The 21714-nt window shown below is 42.7% G+C and overlaps 1 protein-coding gene across 1 annotated transcript in view; it reads right to left on the bottom strand.

Moving 5' to 3' along the window:
- The window catches only part of LOC126161435 (farnesol dehydrogenase-like), a 124780-nt gene that overhangs the window by 29790 nt on the left and 73276 nt on the right, over positions 1-21714 (bottom strand). Inside the window, exon 5 of the mRNA XM_049917236.1 lies at positions 16157-16286. Coding sequence (XP_049773193.1) covers positions 16157-16286 — 130 coding nt within the window. The remainder of the gene's footprint in view (positions 1-16156; positions 16287-21714) is intronic.

The raw sequence follows: 21714 nt of genomic DNA, 5'->3' as shown, positions 1-21714 counted from the left end.
GGCAAAAACTGTAGAGGAAGACAGAGATTGGAATACGTCAAGCAAATAATTGAGGACGTAGGTTGCAAGTGCTACTATGAGATGAAGAGGTTAGCACAGGAAAGGAATTCGTGGCGGGCGCCGCATCAAACCAGTCAGTAGACTGATGACCAAAAAAAAAAAAAAATTCCTCCCTTGTCCTCCCACGGGAGTGTGGTGGAGTGGGGTTATGCCATGTGCCAGACAGGGTTATGGGACTTTTTGTTAGCTCCCAACTGAAAGTCTTGCGTCGCTGCTCGACCTTCCTGACCGGCCTGCTTTTGCATGAATACGCGCCAGTCTCCATGTCGGCCCCAGTCATGTTATCAGACATTCCACCCCCCTTTCACCACTTTCGGCACTTCTTTCTTGAATTAAGTTACATCCTGCACTCCTTACCCCTTCCACGTATACTCCAGACAAAGGCTGTACATGACACATTACAAGTGTGTCGAACCCCCAACCCAATCGAAAACAGGTTTCCCCAGATCATGTGGCGCCGTGTGTGGAAAGCGGTGCATGCTGGTTATCTCGACACCAGCTTTCGGTCCACCTGGTATATCGCCGTCAATGGCAAACTGGTCAACCAGTTTCGTTTGCACTGCATCTGACTCGCTGACACACCCTTTGTGTTCACTATAGTGTAGAGGACACAGACGCTCGTCGATTCTCATGTGGTTCGTCGTATGACGTCTGGAGGCTCGCGCAGCGTATCTCGGCTTTCCTTACACGACAGAGACCTGCTCAGATCACTTTCCTGACGCTTTTATTCACGGGTGTGTTTCATTACCCCGCAACAAAAACTAACGCTGTGAATTGGATACGTGGTCATACAGTCCGCTAACTTTTTGGCCCCGATGAGAAATCAGAACTAGGTTATTGGATGTACCTTAACGATCGGCACTGTGCACTTGTTCGCACCTCCAGATACAAGCAGGTCTTTTCCAGTTTCTTATGGAGCGTCTTTCATGACCCGCCTTCTAGCGGGAACGTCCAAGCCATGAGTTGCTGATGCTTTTCTACTGACATGATGTTCTGAACGCACTGCAAATGGAACAACCATTAAAATTTCGAGAAGACACGTTTGGATGTTCAGCCAATTGGAAGGTGCTAGCGACTCCTAGAATTCTGGTACATAGACTAAAATAATGAAAAAAATAATTAATTAATAAATAAAAAGAATACAAAAATAAAAAGAAACATCAATAAAAGAAAATCGGTAAGAAAAAATATACATACAAAAACGCAAAAAAATTGTAATAAAATAAACTAAAAAATGAAAACCCGTACACAAGTACTTTCATTTTCATCGCTACTCTCTATGTTCCTCACCACTACTTTCTTCCTTTCCTACACCCTTGTAGTAATAGGTTATTTGTTTTGGGACAGGCGTAGATAGGCGACAACGCCTGAAGAGGTGCATTTTATTTTATTTTATTTTTATTTTATTTTATTTATTTATTTTTTTTTTTTTTTTTTTTGTTAGGACACAAGTGGTGGTGGCAAGCAGAGATTTTTTTGTAATTTCCCTTTCCCATCCAGGGGCAGGAAAAATAGGTAACTGGATGGGAAACGGAGAACCCGGGTTCCTATCTCAAGGAAACCTAGGGGTTGTTACTCTTCTCGTTTATATTAGAAAAAAATGTGTCAGGATTATAAGTTTAAAAAAAAGTGGTCAGTGTAGCGGACTGGCTGATGGTAGACCCGAATTCGATTCCCGGTACTGTCATGGATTTTTTCTTAGTTGGAGGACTTTAACGGGGTGCATTCAGCCTCGTAGTGCCACTGAGGACCTACTTATCGGTAGAAGCACTAGATCTGCAAACCATGAAAGTCCCCTTTGAACACTTATACAGGACTGTGCTTGAACTGACACACAATATTTTTTAGCGCAACGCAATCTGACTTTCAGAAATCCCTACAAATGAATGGCCCTGACTAACATTAACCTGTACCTTCCACAAATCACTTACCTCACCAAAAATCTTCGTTACTCGAACTACTGCAATACAGCGAGCGCCACTACTGCCAGCTAAATAAAAGATTCAAACTACTGAAGGCACTAACTACTGATAGGCATAGTTAGCAAATGAAAGATTTTAATAGAGAATAAACAATGTATTTACCTTAATAATCATAATATATATGCCATCCAGTCTTACAAATTTCAAATCTCCGCCATTTCTCTCCCCACATCCACCACTGCTGGCGGCTCACCTCCAACTGCGCAACGCTACGCGCTGTTCACATCCAGCTGCCGCTGCCCAACACTACAATGGCAGACAACAATGCAAACTAGCCACAAACTGCACACAGCACAGCCAGTGATTTTCATACAGAGAGCGCTACGTGGCGGCGGCGTTACCGATACAAGAACCTAAACAGCCTACTTACATAGACTACTTACAACCAGTCTCTGGTACCGAACGCCACGGAATTTGAATCCCCGCCAGACGTCACGGACGTCGAAGACCCCTAGAGGTCTCTGCACCGTCGCGCCGTAAGCTGTGGCGGCGCGCGCCTCCTGGCCCGCTTTTAGTGTGGGGGCGCCACACTGAACATGTGGTTCCAGCAGCCAATAGCGGCACCCTCGATAGAGTATTTAAGCGCCTGCCTCTCACTCAGCCAGCCCCCCCCCCCCCCCGAGTCCTTTTGTTTTCCCCTCCTCTGCCTACCCCACTCCCTGTCGCGTCTGCCCAGCGCCCCCCACCCCTCTTATGGGTCCTCATCCTCCATCAGCTCCTTTCCCGGCTCCCCCCCCCTTTTTTTATTTTCCCATCATCTGTCCAGTTTCCCCCCACCTGCTCTCGGCTGTGGTATGTCACATTTGCCAACATTTTAGTGCAGTGTTCCAGTGACTGTTCAGTGTTGTTCGTCTTTCTCGTGTTGCGAACAGAAACCATGCTGTCGCTGGGTGTGAATTTTGTCTTTTGCGAACAGAAACCAGACTGTCGCCGTGTTTTTTTAATTGTCTGTCTATTGTTTTACCTGTCTGCTTTGTGTGTATTTTCTTAGCGTCATCATCCCTCTGTTCTTTGTTTTAAGTTCCACGATTTCTTTTCGCCATGTTACTCTTTAAGTCTCCGAAAAAAAATGGTTCAAATGGCTCTGAGCACTATGGGACTCGACTGCTGAGGTCATTAGTCCCCTAGAACTTAGAACTACAGTAGTTAAGCCTAACTAACCTAAGGACATCACAAACATCCATGCCCGAGGCAGGATTCGAACCTGCGACCGTAGCGGTCTTGCGGTTCCAGACTGCAGCGCCTTTAACCGCACGGCCACTTCGGCCGGCTAAGTCTCCGATTTTATCGCCTGTTTTTATTATTTATTCTCTTCATCTTTCTAACGAAGTCTGTAGGCTGAAGAGCGGCATACTAAGCTGCTGCCAGCCCGCCCCCTTCGGGGGGAATTGAAATTCAATACAGGAAAAAAAAAAAAAAAAAAACTCAGCCAGCTAGTCTAATCTGGCGTACGTCTCTGGACACATCACCTCGGCTTAGACAGCGTATTTACTTTCTTGTTCTGTGTACGAGTGGACGTGGTTGTTAGGTTTCCTTGTGAGTCCGTCATTTCGATCTTGTTGTTCTTCGTTCTGTCCTTCGTTGGTCGTGCCCGTCCTCTCCCGTTGTGTTGTTCGCGGGCCGTTCCGCGGGTCCCGCCGCGCTTTCTGTCACTTCAACCCCGCGACCGATCCGGTCGCCGTTACAACACAGTCAACGGCTGGAAGAGCCGTGTGCTGGTCCTTAGCCATACACTTCGCGTCACGATGACAACGAGGCTCACGAAGCCGTCGGTTGACTGGTTGGATTGTTGGTTGGTTGATCGGTTCCGATTAGCCCGTCTTTTTCAGAACGGCTGTGCTTACTTCAACCATTATTTATTTATTGCTACAATTGCTAAACCCACTTCCTTGTTAGCTTAAACCCATTGTGTACGTAATAATGTCTTTAATAAGTTGACATTAAAAAAATTGTTTCAGTATTTCCAAAAATTCACAAACAACATCAGAAACTTAAAATCGTAAGTAATAACATGAACTAAATACAAAAAATTAATGGAATGGACATTCTCTTCCGTTTGCAGCGGTTTCTTATTTGCTGCTTGGCCGGTTTCGGAGCCTAGAGCTTCATCTTCAGGTGCCAACAATTAATTATGGAAACATAAACTTTTGGCGGCCGGTCCAGTCACTCACGGGAGGAGGAGGTGGAGGGAGGGGGGGGGGGGTCATGCCCAAGTCAAATAAACGCATAATGAAGTTTTGGGCTTCGGGGCCAGTCTTGCGGTGAAAGAGGTTGATAGCAACTGCAACGGTTTTTTTAATTTTGTTAACATGTTTCTCAGCTGAAGATGTGCGGCTGACCAAATATTTTGCCAAAAATATCTGTTTTCTTGATACGACCCGTGAAAAAAAAGGTCCCGGTAACCGCACGAAATTTAATTTTCTTCAGCTTCCTTCAAATGTCTCGAGGAAAATTTAATTAAATCAGATCTACAGCTACTTGTGTTGTGGTGCCAACGGCAGCTTTTGGATGGGATAGTAGCTGCCTTGTCCGGCTGCTGCTAGTCTCTGACCAATGGTGTGGGATGACACCAGTATTGCAGGGAGGAGCATTACCATGTTGTCAGATGACAGGTACGGACGTCACGGGACTACAACGTGCCTGGAGCACAGTACGGTGTTCCTCCATTGTGGTAGTCAGACGTGGTGGACTGGAACCTTTACGACGAATATGCCTACTCACACGTTCCCATGCAGTCCACCATGGGGCCGCTGTCACATGCGACTGCCCCACAGATGTAGATATTACTCGAGACGACCAGCTGGCGAAATGGAGACCCATAATCAGGCCTTTTTCAAACTCTGTCAGGTGCTGATAAATGCTGTCTCACACGAGTATGCGACATCTGCGTGTCCTTCCCTTACGAGTGTATATCCCACCAGAGTTGGTAACAACACCGAATAAAACTAATGCACTCTGGTTGGCATTCTCCCTGTCACAGGGAACTGCAACTGTAATTATTTACATACACGCCTATGGATGTTTTCATTTCACGTGTGGTACTCCAGTTGCTAGGGGTTTCATTGTATTTTGAAACACAAGGCTGTAAAGCTGTGCTTGAGTTGACGTAGCTGAATATTTCAATATTGACTGTGATTGTGATTTGCGGCCAATTCATACTGTTTCGTTTAAGCCCAGCACATTGTCTTGCAGGGCCGCGTTACCTAGACTTTCTTCAAAACGAGTTTCCAGCGTTACTGGAAGAGATTCCAGGATGGATATGTTCTTCCTGGAAATTTTATTCTTCAGGTGATACATTATCCAAACTTAACATTTCCCAGAAGACAGAGGGGCGGAATGGTCACGTTACTTAGCCACCAAGGTCCACTTACCACAACCTTTAGGTTTTTGTTGGTGGGGTGGTTGAGAGGAGAAGTCTGCAAAGGAAAATTAAACACAAGAGACGAACAAATCATTCACATTACGACAAAAGTGCCCCTCGCAAAAGAAAGCCAAAACTATATCGGAAGAGCTAGACGAGGTGTTGTGAAGAGAGCTCGAAAGTCCATCGAAGTCTGGGGTGAATTTTAAGAAAATCAGATTTTAACTTACTTAATACTTTCTGTGAGTATGCGTTTGCGTTACATTCTAACAGCTGTATCTCTGTAATGAATTAAAAAATGGACACATGTCATATGGAATATTTTGTTCGAATCAGTGTATGCTACCACCTCCGACAATATTTAGTATTCCTTCTGGAACACCTACCCAGTCTAAAAACGGTAAATCAACTTAAATTTGCACCCCATTTATTTTGCGAACCGTTGAAGATGTCTAAACGAGGTATTCTGTACATTATGGCACACAGAAGAGCACATAATTCTTTTACGTTTGTAATCCACTGAAGTCTCATGTCAACCGAGATACTCAAGCATGTATGGGTCCCTTTTTTATACAGGGTGGTCCATTGATAGTGACCGGGCCAAATATCTCACGAAATAAGCATCAAACGACGAAACTACAAAGAACGAAACTCGCCTAGCTTGAAGGGGGAAACCAGATGGCGCTATGGTTGGCCCGCTAGACGGTGCTGCCGTAGGTCAAACGGATATCAACTGCGTTTTTTTAAATAGGAACCCCCATTTTTATTACATATTTGTGTAGTACGTAAAGAAATATGAATGTTTTAGTTGGACCACTGTCTTCGCTTTGTGATAGATGGCGCTGTAATAGTCTCAAACGTATAAGTCCGTAGTATCACGTAAAATTCCGCCAGTGCGGACGGTATTTGCTTCGTGATACATTACCCGTGTTAAAATGGACCGTTTACCAATTGCGGAAAAGGTCGATATCGTGTTGATGTATGGGTATTGTGATCAAAATGCCCAACGGGCGTGTGCTATGTATGCTGCTCGGTATCCTGGGCGACATCATCCAAGTGTCCGGACCGTTCGCCGGATAGTTACGTTATGTAAGGAAACAGGAAGTGTTCAGCCACATGTGAAACGTCAACACGACCTGCAACAAATGATGATGCCCAAGTAGGTGTTTTAGCTACTGTCGCGGCTAATCCGCACATCAGTAGCAGACAAATTGCGCGAGAATAGGGAATCTCTAAAACGCCGGTGTTGTGAATGCTACATCAACATCGATTTGCACCCGTACCATATTTCTATGCACCAGGAATGGCATGACGACGACTTTGAACGTAGTGTACAGCTCTGCCACTGGGCACAAGAGAAATTACAGGACGATGACAGATTTTTTGCACGCGTTCTATTAAACGACGAAGCCTCATTCACCAACAGCGGTAACGTAAACCGGCATAGTATGCATTATTGGGTAACGGAAAATGCACCATGGCTGCGACAAGTGGAACATCAGCGATCTTGGTGGGTTAATGTATGGTGCGGCTTTATGGGAGGAAGGATAATTGGCACCTATTTTATCGATGGCAATTTAAATGGTGCAATGTATGTTGATTTCCTACGTAATGTTTTACCGATGTTACTGCAAGATGTTTCACGGCATGACAGAATGGCGATGTAGTTCCAACACGAGGGATGTCCGGCACATAGCTCGCGTGCGGTTGAAGTGGTATTGAATGGCATATTTCATGACAGGTGGATTGGTCGCCGAAGCACCATACCATGGCCCGCACGTTCACCGGATCTGACGTACCCGAATTTCTTCCTGTGGGGAAAGTTAGAGGATATTTGCCATCGTGATCCACCGACAACGCCTGACAACATGCGTCAGCGCATTGTCAATGCATGTGCGAACATTACGGAAGGTGAACTACTCGTTGTTGCGAGGAATGTTGTTACACGTATTGCCAAATGCATTGAGGTTGACGGACATCATTTTGAGCATTTATTGCATTAATGTGGTATTTACAGGTAATCACGCTGTAACAGCAGGCGTTCTCAGAAATGATAAGGTCACAATGGTACATGTATCACATTTGCATGGGGGCTTAATTAATTTTTTTAATTATGCAAATATTTTTACTGTCTGTCTGGTTACGCAGCCTCGTAACCGGTTGGCCCTGACCAGCATTTGTACGCAATCTGACTGCATAGAACAACAACGAAGAATGAAACAAAACTTCCGTTAACACAATTAATTAATTAAGTCCCCAGCAACTATAAAAGCTACGAAACAAAACTACGAAACGATAAAGCACAAATGTAACTGTTCTGTGTGTGGAGGTGTGATTCAACGTACACATCTGGCACGGTTCTTCCTCAATAAGACAAGGTATTTTAAAGCACCATTTACACTGAAGTAATTAAAAAAAAAAAACAGAAATATTATAATTGCACATAGAAACCAGGATTACACTTTAATACATGAACACAAGCCAGATGCTTTGTTGAATGAACCTGTGACCAAGAGACATTGTTAGTTAGGACATTTGAAATAAAATAATTTTCTTTACCTTGATATATATTGACGAAACATACACTCTGATCATTACAACATCCGCAATCGAATAGCATCGGCTGTCTAGCCCATCAGAACAACTACATACAACATGCTCACAACTAGTCACGGCTACATCAGAACTCCTACTGCCCACTTCTCAATAAGCTCTCTCCACGACAACTTCTCGACAAGCGCACTCTCCACTACCACATCTCAACAAACACTGCCAGTGGAGGCGGCTGAATAATACTCTTTGGCGCAATCTCTGGCGCTGTGACTCATTGTAGCCACCTTTCACATTGTAACAACCGAAATAAAATGTTCAAACGTACCTACGTTCTGTATTTTAATTTAAAAAACCTACCTTCCCCATGAACCATGGACCTTGCCGTTGGTGGGCAGGCTTGCGTGCCTCAGCGATACAGATGGCCGTACCGTAGGTGCAACCACAACGGAGGGGCATCTGTTGAGAGGCCAGACAAACGTGTGGTTCCTGAAGAGGGGCAGCAGCCTTTTCAGTAGTTGCAGGGGCAACAGTCTGGATGATTGACTGACCTGGCCTTGCAACATTAACCAAAACGGCCTTGCTGTGCTGGTACTGCGAACGGCTGAAAGCAAGGGGAAACTACGGCCGTAACTTTTCCCGAGGGCATGCAGCTTTACTGTATGGATAAATGATGATGGCGTCCTCTTGGGTAAAATATTCCGGAGGTAAAATAGTCCCCCATTCGGATCTCCGGGCGGGGAGTACTCAAGAGGACGTCGTTATAAGGAAAAAGAAAACTGGCGTTCTACGGATCGGAGCGTGGAATGTTAGCTCCCTTAACCGGGTAGGTAGATTAGAAAATTTAAAAAGGGAAATGGATAGGTTAAAGTTAGATATAGTGAGAATTAGTGAAGTTCGGTGGCAGGAGGAACAAGACTTTTGGTCAGGTGAATACAGGGTTATAAACACAAAATCAAATAGGGGTAATGCAGGAGTAGGTTTAATAATGAATAGGAAAATAGGAATGCGGGTAGGCTACTACAAACAGCATAGTGAACGCATTATTGTGGCCAAGATAGACACGAAGCCCACGCCTACTACAGTAGTACAAGTTTACATGCCAACTAACTCTGCAGCTGATGAAGAAATTAAAGAAATGTATGATGAGATAAAATAAATTATTCAGGTAGTGAAGGGAGACGAAAATTTAATAGTCATGGGTGACTGGAATTCGAGAGTAGGAAAAGGGAGAGAAGGAAACATAGTAGGTGAATATGGATTGGGGCTAAGAAATGAAAGAGGAAGCAGCCTGGTAGAGTTTTGCACAGAGCATAACTTAATCATAGCTAACACTTGGTTCAAGAATCATGAAAGAAGGTTGGATACATGGAAGAATCCTGGAGATACTAGAAGGTATCAGATAGATTATATAATGGTAATGCAGAGATTTAGGAACCAGGTTTTAAATTGTAAGACATTTCCAGGGGCAGATGTGGACTCTGACCACAATCTATTGGTTATGAACTGTAGATTAAAACTGAAGAAACTGCAAAAAGGTGGGAATATAAGGAGATGGGACCTGGATAAACTGAAAGAACCAGAGGTTGTACAAAGTTTCAGGGAGAGCACAAGGGAACAATTGACAGGAATGCGGGAAAGAAGTACAGTAGAAGAAGAATGGGTAGCTCTGAGGATTGAAGTAGTGAAGGCAGCAGAGGATCAAGTAGGTAAAAAGACGAGGGCTAGTAGAACTCCTTGGGTAACAGAAGAAATATTGAAGTTAATTGATGAAAGGAGAAAATATAAAAATGCAGTAAATGAAGCAGGCAAAAAGGAATACAGACGTCTCAAAAATGAGATCGACAGGAAGCGCAAAATGGCTAAGCAGGGATGGATAGAGGACAAATGTAAGGATATAGAGGCTTATCTCACTAGGGGTAAGATAGATACTGCCTACAGGAAAATTAAAGAGACCTTTGGAGAAAAGAGAACCACTTGTATGAATATCAAGATCTTTGATGGAAACCCAGTTCTAAGCAAAGAAGGGAAAACAGAAAGGTGGAAGGAGTATATAGAGGGTCTTTACAAGGGCGATGTACTTGAGGACAATATTATGGAAATGGAAGAGGATGTAGAAGAAGATGAAATGTGAGATACGATACTGCGTGAAGAGTTTGACAGAGCACTGAAAGACCTGAGTCAAAACAAGGCCCTGGGAGTAGACAACGCCGGCCGCGGTAGCCGTGCGGTTCTGGCGCTGCAGTCCGGCACCACGAGGCTGCTACGGTCGCAGGTTCGAATCCTCCCTCGGGCATGGGTGTGTGTGCTGTCCTTAGGTTAGTTAGGTTTAAGTAATTCTAAGTTCTAGGGGAGTTATGACCTAAGATGTTGAGTCCCATAGTGCTCATAGCCATTTGAACCATTTTTGAGTAGACAACATTCCATTGGAGCTCCTGACGGCCTTGGGAGAGCCCGTCTAGACAAAACTCTACCATCTGGTGAGCAAGATGTATGAGACAGGCGAAATACCCTATGACTTCAAGAAAAATATAACAATTCCAATCCCAAATAAATCAGGTGTTGACAGATGTGAAAATTACCGAACTATCAGTTTAATAAGTCACAGCTGCAAAATACTAACGCGAATTCTTTACAGACGAATGGAAAAACTAGTAGAAGCCGACCTCGGGGAAGATCAGTTTGGATTCCGTAGAAATATTGGAACACGTGAGGCAATACTGACCGTACGACTTATCTTGAAAGCTAGATTAAGGAAAGGCAAACCTACGTTTCTAGCATTTGTAGACTTAGAGAAAGCTTTTGACAATGCTGACTGGAATACTCTCTTTCAGATTCTAAAGGTGGCAGGGGTAAAATACAGGGAACGAAAGGCTATTTACAATTTGTACAGAAACCAAATGGCAGTTATAAGAGTCGAGGGGTATTAAAGGGAAGCAGTGGTTGGGAAGGGAGTGAGACAGAGTTGTAGCCTCTCCCCGATGTTATTCAATGTGTATATTGAGCAAGCAGTGCAGGAAACAAAAGAAAAATTCGGATTAGGTATTAAAATCGATGGAGAAGAAATAAAAACCTTGAGGTTCGCCGATGACATTGTAATTCTGTCAGAGACAGCAAAGGACTTGGAAGAGCAGTTTAACGGAATGGACAGTGTCTTGAAAGGAGGATATAAGATGAACATCAACAAAAGCAAAACGAGGATAATGCAATGTGGTCGAATTAAGTCGGGTGATGCTGAGGGAATTAGATTAGGAAATGAGACACTTAAAGTAGTAAAGGAGTTTTCCTATTTGGGGAGCAAAATAACTGATGATGGTCGAAGTAGGGAGGATATAAAATGTAGACAATGGCAAGAAAGCGTTTCTGAGGAAGAGAAATTGGTTAACATCGAGTATAGATTTAAGTGTCAGGAAGTCGTTTCTGAAAGTATTTGTATGAGTGTAGCCATGTATGGAAGTGAAACATGGACGATAAATAGTTTGGACAAGAAGAGAATAGAAGCTTTCGAAATGTGGAACTACAGAAGAATGCTGAAGATTAGATGGGTAGATCACATAACTAATGATGAAGTATTGAATAGAATTGGGGAGAAGAGGAGTATGTGGCACAACTTGACGAAAAGAAGGGACCGGTTAGTAGGACATGTTCTGAGGCATCAAGGGATCACAAATTTAGCACTGGAGGGCAGCGTGGAGGGTAAAAATCGTAGAGGGAGACCAAGAGATGAATACACTAAGAAGATTCAGAAGGATGTGGGTTGCAGTAAGAACTGGGAGATGAAGCTGCTTGCACAGGATAGGGTAGCATGGAGAGCTGCATCAAACCAGTCTCAGGACTGAAGACCACAACAACAACAGCCTGTTACCAACTGTTCGTCTAAAATTGTGAGCCATATGTTTGTGACTATTACAGCGCCATCTATCACATAGTGAAAAAAGTGGTCCAACTAAAACATTCATAGCCGGCCGTGGTGGCCAAGCGGTTAAAGGCGCTACAGTCTGGAACCGCGCGGCCGCTACGGTCGCAGGTTCGAATCCTGCCTCGGGCATGGATGTGTGTGATGTCCTTAGGTTAGTTAGGTTTAAGTAGTTCTAAGTTCTAGGGGACTGATGACCTTAGAAGTTAAGTCCCATAGTGCTCAGAGCCATTTGAACCAAAACATTCATATTTCTTTATGTACTACACGAATATGTAATGTAAAATGGGGGATCCTATTCAAAAAACGCAGTTCATATCCGTTTGATCTATGGCAGCGCTATCTAGCGGGCCAACCATAGCGCCATCAGGTATCTCCCTTCAAGCTAGACGAGTTTCGTTCTTTGTAGTTTTTTCGTTTGACGCTTATTTCGTGAGATATTTGGCCCGGTCAGGATCAATGGACCACCCTGTATAAAATTGAGCCGATATGCTATTTTAACAACATTTGAAGGCTGTTGGAAAGGCAAATACAGTGACATAACGGTTGTTACTGTTGTTAACACTTCGCAAAATGTCCGAGAAATGAGCTATGGCGATGCAAAAACCTCCACGTGAAGCTCTCATGCCATAATTACTTTTAAGAATACTTATTTGATGCTTGTATCTCGGTGATTAACGCAGGTAAGTTTCTCTGTAGCCGTCTGTAACTCCGAAAGTGTTGCCACTGCAAGATTGTGTGCAGGAACTAACCAATCGACTATATCTCAAAATAAATGTTCGATGGGTCCATGGCTTCGTGGGGTTGAGCTACACTCTAACCCTATCATCAGCTGTTAGTAACGAAATCGGGACTCACCGAACCAGGCCGCGGTTTTCTAGTAGTCTAAGGTCCAACCGATATGGTCACAAGTCCAAGGGAGGCGCTGCAAGGGATGTTATGCTTTTAGTAAAGGCACTCAGGAGATTTTCTGCTGCCGTAGCCCATTAACACTAAATTTTGCTGCACTGTCCTCCGTTGATTTCTGCCGTTATTTCACTAAGAGCCGCTTGTCTGTTAGCGCTGATAACTCTACGCAAACGCCGCTGCTCTCGGTCGTCAAGTGAAGGCCGTCGGCCACAACGTTGTCCATGGTGAGAGGTACTGCCCGAAATTTTGTATTTTCGACACACTGTTGACACTGTGGATCGCGGATTATTCAACTCCTTACCAGTTACCGAAACAGAATGTCCCATGCGTCTAGCTCCAACTACCATTCCGTGGTCATAATCGTGTCAGAAATCTTTTCACGTGAATCACCTGACTACAAATGACAGATGTGCCAATGCACTGTCCTTTTATTCAATCTGTATATGTGCATATCACTATCCCGTGGCTTTGGTAACTCAGTGTAATTATGCTATGTGCATCAACCGTCTTCACTTCCTGAAAATATAATCATCGCCTCACTTATTCTTCGTGCTGACAGCTAATTACTACAATCACCGTATCCGAGTGTTATACAAGGCTACGTTGTTCTTGCAGATCAAGCAAACATTCTAGTAAGATCACAATTTTCATGAATAATGCTTTCAAAGTAGACTTGGCCACTGTTTCTATGTTTCGATACAGTATATCGATACGTGGAACTGTTTCAGTGTTTCGGAACGGCTGTGGTTCACTGTTTCGAAACAGTGGTGTTTCATTCCGCCCCTGTCTCGAGATTCAATCTCGAGCCAGACACAGAAACTGTATCGTTGTTTCAATATAAGGCTGTTTCAGTCCACCTGTGCTTGGAACGGACTAATTGTATCGAAACAGTGATGTTTCATTCCGCTGTGTGTCGGACGAGATTCGGGCTTGGCACAGGTACTGAAACACAACATACCACTTCATGAAACACTTTCAAGAGTGTCGAAATCTTTTTGACAAGCATTAGCATGAAGCTTAAGATATGCGAAAATAAAGTTTCGTTTCTAGCTGACTGTCCTATTCCGAAATGGCGTAACATCTGCTTTATAAACACTAACCAAACAATAAAACAACGCATACTATTCACATTCAAAATAATGAATATGTGAAAATCATTCAGTTAAATTACACTTTTTTATAACATACTCTTCTCTGTTCATGTACAGTAATCATATTAAGAAACGCAAGTAAGCCTACAACATGTTGAATAAAAAAAGGCGTAGAGTGACAGTTATTAGACATATACATAAATTTGATGTAGGAATAATTGCAAGCAATCTGTTTGACATATCACTTATAGTGTAATGGTGAACGGGAAAGGCTGGGAAACATGGTGAATTCATAGTAACGGTTCGAAACACCTTGAAAGACAAAATTTTTTTCTGTTATTTATTCGAATTATTTGTGAGTCCATATTCACTGTGCCTATTATCCACAATGATTCTCTTTGTGTGTATGGAAATTAGCAGGATGGGTATATTACCCATACTAACGGAATGTGGGAATCCCAGTAGCATATCCGTTGTTTCTGCAGTTTGCTCCCACCTCCAGTTCCGTTCGTGGTGGTTCTTCTGTCTTCAGCTATGGCTGTCCTCAGCCAATTGGAAAGTATGAAAGTCACGACACTAAAGCAGCGCATTTGCTGCAGGAAATACGAAACTGCCAAGACGCCTAAGTGATAGTTTCATACTTTCTGCGACATGATTAGCGCTCTCTCACCTCATTTGTGTTTTTATAGACATACTTATACAGTAGACATTCAAGATAATAAAATGTGTAGGTTTATTAGATTGCAAAACACAAACCGTTTCACTGTTTCGAAACAGCGTATCGAAACATTACGTTGTACTGTTTCATTTGTTTGGAAACAATTACGTGTTTCAGTTTGTCCATCTCTATTTAAAAGTATCACACTAACGGTTCATGACACGCAAAAATAAGCATGAAATTGGTCAACAGATTTTATTTGAAGCTTACTCGCGCGCAACTGACTGCGAGAAAGCAGCATTATCGCTGACGTCTCTCTATTCCTTGATCTAAGAGAGCTTTCGTTCGATGTTAACTATTGTGAAAAGATATAGGCTAACTTCTGATCTTAATGAGTATGGGCGAATGTATTACGGCTTCAGAGAGAAGGCATTGTCGCCTGACCGCTATCTTTAATTGAAAGTCATTTTCTGATTTTGTGCGAGAATAATAAGCCAATAAACCAGTTTCTCGACAACACAGGCAAAGTCTGTATTGCGTAAATTATTCTCCATCTTGTGGTTTCACATTTTCAAATATTTGTGCATGCCTAAGAGACATCTTTGGACTGTGGAAGCTCGAACTAGCAAACTCTACACGGTCATTAATTTAAAAAGTTTTAAACAAATCCACTTCGACGGACAGGCTTCCGTAGAAAGGAGAATTGGACCGTAGTTAAGGTAGCCTAAGATTCCTACAGATTCAGCACGCAGTTCGACGACCGCTAGAGACATTGAGTACAGCTTATAGTTAGCGTGCAGTAGCAGGTCTCTAGTCTACCATGCACAACCCCCTGAATATAAACGTCACCTAGTGAGATCTGTTTGGTTATTTATTTATTTCAAAGACCCAAACCCTTTTCTTAGAGAGACTGAATACTAAAGAACTGAGTGCTTTGCCGGCCGGTGTGGCCGTGCGGTTCTAGGCCCTTCGGTCTGGAACCGCGTGACCGCTACGGTCGCAGGTTCGAATACTGCCTCGGGCATGGATGTATGTGATGTCCTCAGGTTAGTTAGGTTTAAATAGTTCTAAGTTCTAGGGGAGTGATGACCACAAATGTTAAGTCCCATAGTAACTCAGAGCCATTTGAACCATTTTTTTAACTGAGTGCTTGAATCAGTAATAATAAAATCAAAGCAGTAATTAAATGAATAATAATAATAATGATAATAATAAAAGCAGTTCATCGAGGTTACTTTTTGTCTCTGAAAGGATCTTTTCAACACAGATCTCCATACAAATAACTGGGTTCTGGGTGAAATAATGACTCCTCTCATGAATCATTACATCTCAGTAAAATTATAACAATTTACCTTTTACGTGAGAGGGAGTTACATCAGCTAATTCTAATCCCTGTGTTGACATGAAATATCAGTATGCATATGTATGGTCCCCAGCCCAAAGCCTTCAGTTTATTATCAACAGTAGGCGCCACAACGTTCCATATGAAGTAAGCCTTACTAATAAAAAAAATTCTATTTACAGGCTTGAGAGTGTGGTGTTCAACACGGTATACGGTGATACACTGGACCACAGGAAGAGACGTCATCCCTATGCTTCCTGCAGACACGGCCCCTGCACAGCACTTACCCCGACTCGTATCTTGCTGCCCCTGTCTACCAGGTCCTTCCGCAGTCCCTCCAGCAGAGCCTTTACAGCGTGTTTGCTGGCGCAGTACATGGCGAAGGAACTGTGCGTGGGTAGTACGTGTCCGATCAGACTGAAAACAATGAAGCAGCGTATTACAGAATGCGCTGTCTATACACTAAGAGGGACAGACAACAAGAAGAAAAGCTGTACTGTACGTCTACTGAGAAATTGTTTCTCGTACCAGTTGACGGATTCAGAGTAATATTAATTACTTCTCGAATTCAAATCTAACAGACTTTCCAATTTGATTTACAACATATGGGCTATGATGTGTTGGCAGAAGAGCCAACACCGTATAGCTAGAGGAGGCCGAAATGCACGCGTTAAAGCTCACGCAGGCTGGCGTGAGGTCTGGAAAATGACAAGGAATTATAGTAGCCAAAAATAGTACATAGCTTCTGGAATACTTAACTTTAATCCATAATTGTTGTACATCGCACTTGATGATACGTAAGTGCAATCTTAATATACACTGGTAATGGCGCCTTGCTAGGTCGTAGCAAATGACGTAGCTGAAGGCTATGCTAACTATCGTCTGGGCAAATGAGAGCGTATTTGTCAGTGTAGCTTCGCTAGCAAAGTCGGCTGTACAACTGGGGCGAGTGCTAGGACGTCTCTCTCGACCTGCCGTGTGGCGGCGCTCGGTCTGCAATCACTGACAGTGGCGACACGCGGGTCCGACGTATACTAACGGACCGCGGCCGATTTAAAGGCTACCACCTAGCAAGTGTGGTGTCTGGCGGTGACACCACAGGCTAGTTTACGGGAGCTATTTTTAACAAAAAAATGTCTTGACAGTTCCTGTTTTCGTCTTAGGTAATACACACTGTCCATAGTATATTCGCCGCCAGAACAGCAACTGGACGGCCGAATCTGGAACATTAAGAGTCATTTGCTCACCTCAGTATCTATTTTTTCCATAGACGGAATTCGTCAGTTACACATCATCTCCTCCCAGTAGGATAAATTACGATGATAACTGAGGGAAGAGTTCAACAACAAGTGTAGTGGACATACGTGACTGGTGAGATAGCCTCCTCTTGTCAATCACTGGCCACATTCCTCGGAGTCCGAGGTTCGACATTGCTTTGCTAGAGTGCATGCAGAGTAACGTGGCCCGTATAAGCTCAATCGGCAGGGTACGCATGGGGAGAGCGTTAGTGATGGGGGTTACGAGAAGGCGCTACAGGTTGAAACGGAACTTGTTGTACCGTTCCAATGTTTTATTAAATTGCTAGCACGCAGAAATTATTAGCAAGAGTTTCTTCTCTTGCAGGTAATATCTCAGCTGGTGTCCAAAAGGAGAGAATGGACTAAACAGTGTTATTTATTGAATTTTTTTCTGTTGTGTACCACGTTTCCCATTTTCCTTTCCCTTTGTGCGGCCTGAACGGTATAAATGAGTGAGTGTGTGAACTAGCAGAAAGCTTTAGGCACAGATTGTAACACTGCATGAATGGTCGTTCAGAGGTAGGGCAGTACCAACCCCCCCAAGCGTGAACTAGTTTAGCAGAGAGCAAGTTTGCAGGTCTGGGCAAAGATGACACGTAGGCGCGCGAATGACTCTGTCAGGTTAGCGCGCCACCCCCACCACGTTTGTAAGCGGAACGGTTAGGCGAATTCGGTTGGAGGGGCACTTGTTCCTGGGTCGTGGTGCTGGACAGACATGGAGACGCAGCTATCGTTTTGGTAATGTTAACATAGGTATTAGATTGTCTGAAATCTGCTCTGTAATGAAGTCCAGATGTTGAAATGAGGTGCGAAATTACCACTGAACCCCATAAGGGAGTGGATTGTCTTAATTTACTCGAATTTCAGTAGACCTTGCGTTAGTGCCTTGTTCAGGCAACGCACCATGTGCCTTAAGCTCACGGTCACGTTATTGCTCTGTGCTTAAGGGAAATTCACTCATTCAATGTATTTTCATCTGATCTTCCATTTACAATAATATTTTGGGGATTTTAATTTATTTTCCATATGTTTTCTTTGTGAACTTGCTTTCGCGCCACGTGGTCGGTTGGAGCAACCACCGCATTGATAAATTGTAGTTTCGGTCTGAAAATACATTGTACACGATAAATAATCCTACGATAGTGAGCGAGTGTAAAATAGGGAAGGAATAATCGTGTGTGTCCATATTTTTCTGGGTTTCTGTTGGCTACTGAAACTTGGCCATGTCGGTTGAACAGCACTGAAGTGATGTTTCTTGTGCGCCCCCATAACGAGTTGATTTGTTGGCGATGTTGTGCGTTAAGTGAAATACTCGTGCCACTAGGAAAAGTATCGGATTTTAATGCCCGCTGATTTGATAAAGATTTGCGAAATACTCTTCCACCCTGACCTAGTTTTGCTTGTATTGTCTTTGCGGAACTTGTTCTGAGTAATCTATAGCAACTGAATGTAATAACCGAGGGTTTAGGTATAATAGTGCGGTTGTATAGAATTACATTGAAGCCGGGTCTGCGCTCCTCTGTCCCATTCCATAATTGCGTGGCGAAACTGAACCATGTTAACTAGAGACCGGTTTTGATGATGTACATTGCAAGAGAAACACGACTAGTTGTTGAAATACCATCGGTACTGAATAAATATCAATTAGTCTCTACCCTCGACTGATTATTTACTCCTTCCATCATAAAGAATAGGTGGCAGTCAGTACCACAGTCGAATTCTGGGTCATGAAAGCAAATAAAAGCTATATAATGCTTATTAAGTCCTGTATAGGTGCGTTCTGTAGTGGTTCAAAAAAAAATGTGTTATCCGTTGCGTTCAAATTTCGACCGGCTCGTTAAAACCTTCCGCTAGAAATTATTCTTCTTCTTCATGTGCCGTCTCCTCTAAGAAGGTTGGCTGTCATCATGGCAATTTCTGATCTTGATTTGGCTGATCTAAGGAGTTCTGACGTTGAGCAGTTGTACCAATTTTTTAAATTGTCAATCCAGGATGTCCGTCTTCTACCCCTCGTTCTCTTCCCACAAATTTTCCCTTCTAGTATTATTTGCAATATTTTGTAATTTACTCCCCTAATAACATGCCTAAATATTGTAGCTTCCTTACTTTAATAGTTTTAATTAATTCTTTTTCCTTTCCCATTCTTCTTAGGACATCTTGATTAGTAATCCTCGACACCCAACTAATTCTAAGTATTCTTCTATATGCCCACATTTCAAAAGCTTCTAAACTGTTCATGTCCTTCTTTTTCAATGTCCACGCTTCCATTCCGTATAGTAATTTTGAGAATACATAGCATCTTAGCAACCTCATTTTTGTGTTTAAACAAATGTCTCTCGAACAGAATGCATTTTTCATCTTATTAAAGATACTTCTGGCCTGTCCTATTCTCGATTTAATTTCTTCTGAGCTTTCAATCTCCTCATTTACAATTGTTCCGAGATATTTAAATTTACGTACTTGATCGACTCTTTCCCTATTGATTGTAAGATTTTCTTGTTGGTGTGTTTTAGATATCACCATGAACTTAGTCTTGCTTACGTTAAGAGTCAAGCCAAATTCTTCACTTTTTTCTGCGACTTTGTCAAGAAGTAATTGTAGATCTTTGAGGTTTCCAGCTAGTAGTGCAGTGTCATCAGCAAACCTAACATTGTTAATGTTTAGCCCATTCACTTTAATGCCAGCTATTTCATCTGATAGAGCTGCCTGGAATATGTCTTCTGAATACATATTAAACAATAAGGGTGAGAGAACGCAACCTTGTCTCACACCCCTCTTTATTTCTATATCATTCGATAACTCATTTCTACCTTCACGGTTGCGGTTTGATTGTAGTAGAGGTTATATATAATGCGGATGTCTTTCTTATCAAGTGTTTTCTTTTCTAACAATTCTATGAGATGATCATGACGAACTTTGTCAAATGCTTTATTATAATCCAGGAAGCACACATATAGTGGCTGATTAACCTCCATACATCGTTGCGCTAATATGTTAAAAGCAAACAATGCTTCTCTTGTACTGAGGGAACTTCTAAAACCGAATTGTGTTTCACTTATACCTTCTTCTACTTTTTTGTATATTCGTTGGTGTATAACTTTTAGAAATATCTTTAAGGTGTGACTCATTAAGCTTATTGTACGGTGATCATTACAAGTTTTGGCATTAGCCTTTTTGGGTAATGTAACAAAGGTAGATGTCAACCAATCCCTAGGAATAATTCCCGAATTATAAATATCATTAAACAACTGTACAAATATATCTATATGGTCTATTCCTATGAGTTTCAGGATGTCATTTGGTATCTTATCCGGTCCAGGGGCTTTTCCTGTCTTTGATTTGTTGATAACATGTAATATTTCTTCTTTCGATATGCTTGGTCCTCGTTCTCCGATCATGTTATCATAAAATTTTTGATCTTTTCTTGTATCTTCAAATAGTTCTTTGACATATTCTGTCCACCTGTCCAGTTTACCTTTAACATCAGGAATTATTTTGTCATTTTTATCTAACAATAAACTTGTACTTTTCTTTTTATTAAGTCCAGCTAAATCTTTAACTTTTTTGTGTAAGTTGAAACTATCATGTCTTGTTTCATAACTCTCAATTTCAGAGCATTGTTCCTTGTACCATTCTTCTTTTGCTCGCCGTGTTTCTTTTCGTATTTCTGCATGTAATCTTTTATACTCACTTTCATCTCTATTTTTAAGTATTCTTCTTTGTTCCATCAATTGTAAATTATTAATACCCAGCAATAACTCGCAGCGGCCAGTAATTTCGTGGACCACACGAATTTAAGAAACCATTTACTACAGACGGTAGCTTGCAGGAGCGGTAGGACATGTCAAAGCGACGGTAATCTACCTACGTAGGTGGACTTATACCATCACCAGTACTGGAAGGTTACGTTGCAAGGTGAATTGCTAGGCTGTGTACTGAAAGTGGCTTTCTGAACTGAAGCCAACGCTCATATCTTGCTGTGCGGATCGTGCCACAACAACGAACTCCGGGACACAGTGAGACACTTATCGTCCCAAAGGCACAACCTTGATGGCACAGTGGCCTGCAAAACTACCCACACGTTACGGTAAGACGATGGCAGCGATTCGTCGACGCAGTATGGCCACAGCCGTCAGACAGCCAACCAAACGGTAACCAGGGCGTTATTTATACTCGCTTAGGAAGCACCGCGGTGAGCCTCCCCCCCCCCCCCCTCCCCCAACATCTATAGGACGTGCAGGATATAATAGCTATGCGCAGTTTTCGTCCAAAGCGCTGGTGGAGCACATTGTTCGGAAGGGGAGACCGATAAGCGTTTGCCACCTTTCGACGAGTGGGCGATGACCGAATCGACGTGCACGCGCTGCAGTTTTTCTCAAACGATTTTACAGGAACTATTCGGAAAAAAAATTTCATTTTTGTTTCACTTGTAGCTTTATATGTCAGGGTTATTATGATGTGCCCATAATTTCGTTAATGGGTATAGTTATTGTGATATTTACGTGGAAGTAAGGCACTGCGCGAAAATCGAAAAAGTTTGCAATGAA

The sequence above is a fragment of the Schistocerca cancellata genome, chromosome 2 (genome assembly GCF_023864275.1).
Source record: "Schistocerca cancellata isolate TAMUIC-IGC-003103 chromosome 2, iqSchCanc2.1, whole genome shotgun sequence".
NCBI lineage: Eukaryota > Metazoa > Arthropoda > Insecta > Orthoptera > Acrididae > Schistocerca > Schistocerca cancellata.
This window is presented reverse-complemented; position numbering and strand designations above follow the sequence as displayed.